This window comes from Thamnophis elegans, chromosome 3 (genome assembly GCF_009769535.1).
Source record: "Thamnophis elegans isolate rThaEle1 chromosome 3, rThaEle1.pri, whole genome shotgun sequence".
Taxonomy (NCBI): domain Eukaryota; kingdom Metazoa; phylum Chordata; class Lepidosauria; order Squamata; family Colubridae; genus Thamnophis; species Thamnophis elegans.
The window spans coordinates 113,406,264-113,413,262 of record NC_045543.1 but is presented as its reverse complement, the minus strand read 5'-3'; the positions used below and the strand labels follow the sequence as shown (position 1 = coordinate 113,413,262).

Below are 6,999 nucleotides of genomic sequence, written 5' to 3'. Positions count from 1 at the left end.
CAGATAAAAGCTAAACCACCATCAATAATCTAGTTGTGAAATCCATTTCAATGTTGGCATAAATCATTGTAATAGGTAATGCAAAAGAGGCGGCTCTGGAAGATTTTAAAGTTATTATCAAAGTAAAATCTAAAGCCAAGAACCTTCATTTCCCACAACTTCCCACTACTATCACAAGTAATTATTTTAATTATCTACAAAAATACTAATGAAGTATTTGACTAAACATTTGACTTTATTAGCTTTTAGACTTAGTACTTTTCCATTTTGTGCACTTCCAGCCCGTTCGCACTGTGCATTAACAATAACTGAAGAGCTGCATTGAACCGACTTTTCCAAATATTACAGATCTTAAGACTAAGATCAGTACAAAATATTACAATAAAAGTCACAATATAAAATAGCAGCTCCACATAATTGTCAAGTTTTACTGAATGTGACAATTCAATTTGCTTCATTTTTGGAAGCCTCATCAAAGTTCTCCACGAGATCTGCAAAGAAAAAAAATGGAATGATGTTTTTTAAGTGGAAAAAAGTCCTGCAATATTCAATGCTTATGCTAACATCTAAAGCATTTAGAATTGTATTTTGTCAGAGAGCATTAAATATTAAGTTTCCTGCATAACTATACAACTATCTCTACCTCATATACTTATGCAACTGATCGGAGAGAAGCAATGTATTGTAATGCAACTATTTTTTTATTAATTGCAGTTACATCCATTCATTCAGTGACTGTTCAAAGTTATAATAGCACTGAATAAGGAGGGCCTGTCCTTGAGTTTCAGCTGGAATGTTGGAATGTACCCATGGTTATTCAACTGCAAGCAAGCATTCAGTGCCTGTTCACAATTGTGTCACATAATCCATGATCATATGGTTGCCATCTGTGACCTTTGCCAGCTTCCAGCAAGCAAATATTCACTTGTGAACATTACTTTGTGGATGTCTGCTGTACTTATAAGTTACTCCTGTGAGGTACCAATGTCTAAATAACTGCCTCAAATTCAGTATTAGAAGCTGACAGGAAGTCACAAAAGTAACCATAGGATGTCCTCGCTTGACAACCCAGGGCATTACACTTAACAGCTGCAACCAGGAATGCCTGAACTGTTGTGCCTTAGTATCTATCACAGGCAGATGACTTTGCACTTTACAATTGGATTGTTTGGCAATGGAAATTTCTGTTTAAACAAACTTCTGTTTAAGATGGGGGTTAGCTGTATACACCAGAGGTCTAATCGATATTCCACTCATCTGGACATAACAAAAACTGGGCCAAAAATACTTCCAGATAAAGTGGTAGAAACACAAAATATTCAAATCTTTTCAAATCCTGTCCTGAAAAATAAATAAGGCTAACAATTCTTACCTGGAACTTCATCATCATCATCTTCTCCAGTAGCAAGAGGTGCTTTTCCATCCACAGCTGAAATCACATATTAAAACATGGATGAAGCATCTCTTGTCTAACATTTTCTGTCCACCACAATGTCTCTTATTCACTTGCTTCAGAATGAATCCTACTGAATTCAATGGCATTTCCAGACACATAAGAATTTGCAAATGTGGTATATTTAATACAGGAATAGGCCACCCAAAGTATGTCTACAATTTTGTTGTTTACTGTTTTCCAAAAAGGTTTGCACACATATAGTTTTCTTTTAGGCAAGAATGAGTCCAAAACTGCATGTAATAAAATAAGGAAGAATCAGTCCAACATTATTCAAGCTAGAAAAAATATTCAGACTGCTCTCAAGGTAAAAACAAAAGCACTTCTGATTTCAATGTTGTATTGAGAACATAACTTGTAATATTTTTCAACCAATTTATATCTTGTTCTAGCCTTGGAAAAGAACAGATATATTTATTCAACCAGTTTCTTTGTATGCAGAAAATCTGGCTGTTCATACTAATTTGTCAAGGGAAGACGTTAAGTTCCTCTTCAGGAACTAAGAAAAAGTGTACTTGCAATTTTCTCAATTCATTCTTGTCAATAGAGGAACAGAGCTATCCTCCTTCCTGATTCCACTCTTTGGAAGAGGTCATGAAAGAAACCCGAATTATCTGAAATTCCAGGTAATACTTTTTTGCACGACACACTGAATCATTTTTCTAATTACTAAGCCATTATAAAACATTTTTTGCCTATTTTCTATTACAAGCATGAAATATGCAGTTTACACTTGAGGGCAAAATACGAACCTCCAGCTGCTTATTTGTGCCCTGCTGCTTTGATTTACATCCAGGTTACACAATAAAGGGTATTTTTAGTGGATTAAGAAAATAATCCTATTGTTTACTAAGATTGATGCACTTTTATTTTTAAAAGCCCAATTCCTCCAAACAAAGATCTGATTTTTATCAGTTCTTTTAACTAACTCTACACCTATTGTGAAGTCTTTGTGGCCCCCGTCTGATCTATTCTAATTATATAAAAATTTATTCTCAAATCTTCTCTACACAACTCAGCTTCCGGAATATATTTTCTTTATCCATTTGTCGAAAAGAACTTCTGTTTATCACATCTTCTTCGTCAATCTGGGTATCAGTGAAAATGACGAACCATATATTAAGTTCTAATTAAGACTGTATTCCCACGGAAACCCAAATTTAGCACCTTTTTCAAGAAGACTGCAAGCCTAGGTACTTAATAGAAGCCTTAAACCCTTTCCAGAATATTCATTCTTAATTATAGTGGGTCTTTACTTACATTGTTTTGGTAGAGCTTCTGCCAGTCTCCTCAAGCTTGTCAGACTATCAGCGCCAAGCTGGTTAAGATGCTAGGCAACATTTCAGTCAGCTGCTTTGTCTCAGCATGGCCTGTGATTGTAAAGTGTTAGCAGCTAGTGAGGCTTGAACTTTAGGATTGTTGAAGTGAATTACAGTGCCTTGGTTGGTGAACATGTTGACCTATAATATAAGAAATATATATATTAATTGTACCGATACATTTTTTATATGAGTGTGCTCCATTTCACCCATTTCCTATTAACTCCATTTTCTTAAAAGCAGCATTTTGTCAAGTCTTTATAAGCAATGTGAAAGAAAAAACTGTTACCTCTTCGATCCCAGATATGTTATTTACTCCCAATTTCTTTAAGGAAAACTGAAGTTTCTTGTCATCTGCTGTAGCTGTTCTGTGAACCACCTTCTTCTTTCTACGAGCACTACCCTACAGAGAAAGAGTACATTTTAACTCTTTTTAAAATGATCTTTTAAGCGTGTAAATGTCAGGCAGCCTAATTCTATCTCTGGATGCATTAAACACTATTTTCTTTTTGCAAAATTGCTAAGCAATTCCACTAATAAACAGGAATGAAGCAAGTTCAACAATATTAGCTGAAAACAGACATACATATTAGCCAAATAAATATTCCAAATGCTGAATGTTTTTTCCAGAGAATTAACAGGAACATTAGTAGCACAGATATATTTATCTAAGGAGCTCAATAACTTCTGATAGAAGAAACAATAAGATGTAAAACATTGTTAAATGCTTCTGGGGGCTTTCTACTGTTTTCTTTAAGTACCGTAATTCAATTTTCATGTGCAAACATACATGGCACCTGTGAAGAAAATGAAAGCAGATATTGCTTCACCCATCAGTCTTTCATTACCAGCAGGTGACATATATTATAATACAATAAAGCAAACAAACAAACAAACACCCCATTTCCACAAAACATCCTCCAAAGTCCAGATTCTCTTTCTTGGGAGGAAAGAATTGTGAGTGAAATTCTGTCAGAAGGCGAAGGTGTTATAGAAATCATGGTAAGAGCCACAAGGAATGAGGACTAAACAAAAAAAGGAAAAATATAAAACATACTAGATTGGAATTGTATTTTAAGTCAGTGGGCTTAAATTACTGCAGAATGACAAGTCAATATTTTAAGACGGTCCTTTTTTTGGAATCACATTAGTTATTCTTCATGGAAATGGATTTGCACATTTGTTTTTGTGCACAGCTCTTGTATATGCAGTAAAATTCTAGTTAAGCAATTCTGAAGTGTTTTACAAATGATGGGTGCCAATTAATCTACCAGGATAAAGTGACAAATATACAGTAGCAATCTCTCTTCTAATTTTATGAACAGTAATAACCCATGAGGAATAGATTGGACTGAAAGATAATGAATGGAATGCTGCTCAGTAAGTTTCATGGCTAAGAGTATAAATCCAATACCTTCAGTACTATACCATACTTTGAAAACATGGAACAGTTTAATTGAATTAAATCAACTAAATTCATAGGCTAAGACATCTTAGTCATTATTTTCAGTCTAAAAACTATACTGCTTTACACTGCTTAATAACCATTTAGTGTATATGATGAAAATTATATGTTCGAGCTGTAAACATGCTGGGACCTGAAATTCCAGACTCCACCCTTAATTAATGATAGGTTTCTTATGTAAACTGAATCTAATACTGTTCATATCAGAAAGGTACAATATACACCATTTTGTACACAGATCATGTTTAATCTTTGAACAGAATCCCGTGCATATCTATGCAAGAGGGCCATATTAATTTATATGTTTTCTTCCAAGTAAGTGGCCACAGGACTATATTCTACAGTATTATAGCAATCAGTCTGATAGAAAAATTAAGTCTTACTGATTTGTTGAATCTTTCATTTAGGACTATGTAGCATAAAAAGATAAAATCTCTGTTAACTAAACCCAACTGCTGAAGTCCTCAAAAAATGTCCAAACAGTTTTCTTGGTAACAATATGTGATTCACTACTCCCTTCTTCCAAGATCTTTCTAGACTTTTCAGCCTACAGTCCTGGTATATCAGGGAACTCCCACTGGACCACTAACTACACTTAACTTTGCTTAATTTACCAGCTTTCACTATATATGTTTAGTACATGATGTATTGCTCGCAAATAATCTTTATCAGATTATTTTCACAAATTGCCTAAAATAAAAGCATATTTATCAGATACTAATAATCGTGGTTATTATTGTTTTCAATAATGAAAACATATCTGGCCAACCATTCCTTTTCATTAACAGCACTACCATCAACTTAAATATTGTCACATGTAAAGTTTAAATACAGTATGGTAAATGTAATGCTTTTCTTTAGAAGTGTTTTCAAATCAATTAGCAAATCTTATGTCTGATTAAACCAATGAAGACCTAAGTACATTACATTTGTTTCTAACTGTACAAAGCTTTTCTCTAAAACAGAAATGGCCTTAGTTCCTTTTTTGGTTTTATTGCCTAATGAATTTAATGGCTATGTAAGTTAAGGAACAGTCTCCTCAAACACAGAGACAGTTCCTCACTCAAAAATGGCTCCTTATAATTACACTTTTAGTGGCAACCATGTGAAAATGATGGACACTGCTGTTCTTCCTGGAATGTCTTCCTCTCCCCTCCCCCACTTTGTAAGCCAAGCCTAAAACTTTTGCTATTTTTCTGGTGGTCTTTCAGTCAAGTATTAACCAGATCTGTCCTCACTTAGCGAAACCTGACATGATTTTAGAAATCTACCCCTTCGAACACTCGATGATTTACTTGGTTCACGTATTTAACAATGTAATCCCATTGTAGGCACCTTCTGTGAATAAACTCTCACGAAATGCTTTTTTATCAAAGACCTACAGAACACACTAGAGGCTACCGTAGGCGAGGTCCAACTCGCAGCTCGCCCCTCCAAAACCATTTACAAAGTCACACCTCGCACGAACAATTCATGAAAAAAAAAGATTTGAACCAAGACGAGGCCTCTTTGCGGGTAAAACACCGTAAGCCCCCCCATCGTAATGACTGGAGAAGAGCCTAATGCTGGAACGATGGAGGGCAAGAGAAGAAGGGGACGACAGAGAATGGGGTGGATGGATGGATGGATGGATGGAGTCGCCGAAGCAGTCGGCGTGAGCTTCAATGGACTCCAGAGGATGGTAGAGGGCAGGAAGGCCTGAAGAAACATTGTCCAGGGGGTCGCGATGGGTCGGACACAACTTCGCAACTAAGATCCTGATTTCGTGCGAGGCTAAAGAGGGAGAAGAAATGGGAAGCAGCCGCCCGTCTTACCTTCCCACCGATGCGCACTTGGGCCTGGAGCTTGGCTAATTTTTCTTGATTCATGATCGTTTCTTTCATCTAAGGCACAAAAATAGGAGGCAAAAGGGAGGGTTAGGCGGGTGGAGGTGCACCGCTTCGGGGCCGCCGAGATTAAAGAGGACCCTCAAACGATCCCCTCCTCCTCCTTCCCACCCCGGCCCTGCTCGGCTCAGCCTACGAGCAACTGCCGCTTCCTTAAGCGGGAAGGCAACGTCCGCTCCCCAAGTGCCGGCGGCTGCGGAGCGACCGAAAATCAGGCGGCCACTTCCGGAGGCTGCACCGGGATTCACTCCTCGCTCAAGGCCACCCAGCCGCCTCTTCCCGACTCAAAGGGAGGCCCAGAAAAGGATCTCGACACCCCCCTCCCACCGCCGACTCTCCTTTTTTTTGGCTCCTTCCCGCTTTTCCTCCGGGATGAAACCTTGTCGTACCTTTGCGGGACGAACCGGGCGGATCCCGATAGGAAAACCGGCAGGAGGGAAGCGCCGACCCCGAGAGTCGCACGCGGAAGGAACCAAGATGGCCGCCGGAAAGGAAAAAAAAACAGGCAGCAGCGACGCTCTGAGGCAACCCGGACGCTGCGCATGCGTACTAACTCAATCCCCCCCCCCCTATCCTTTTTCTCAGCTCCGCTGCATCCTGGCGGAGTTGGGAGACTGCAGCCCGATCTTCTCTCCCATTACGTTTCCGCCAGTGGGCTGGGAATTATCGGGTGCTTGCAGGTGGAACGAGAATTCCAGTTGCTGATCCTGTTAGGCGGGTCTCGTTTTGATCCGAGGTATAAGCGTCGTGCAACGCAAGAGCCAGTATTCACCATTAAGCAGACTAAGCACGTGCTCAGGGCACTACAAAGTTGAGAAATAAAGAAAAAAACCAATGTACACTATGTACAAAGGAGGGGGACACCAAGATTGTCAA

The 6,999-nt window shown here is 38.5% G+C and overlaps 1 protein-coding gene across 1 annotated transcript; it reads right to left on the bottom strand.

The window, feature by feature from the left end:
• Positions 1 to 214: 214 nt before the first annotated feature.
• BTF3 (basic transcription factor 3) lies at positions 215 to 6,643 on the bottom strand. Its single transcript, XM_032213258.1, is given in 8 exon segments — positions 215 to 491; positions 1,373 to 1,429; positions 2,714 to 2,776; positions 2,779 to 2,838; positions 2,841 to 2,913; positions 3,062 to 3,175; positions 6,052 to 6,120; positions 6,513 to 6,643. Coding segments are annotated over 7 exon segments (483 nt in total). The 5' UTR covers positions 6,513 to 6,643; the 3' UTR covers positions 215 to 444.
• Positions 6,644 to 6,999: the final 356 nt, after the last annotated feature.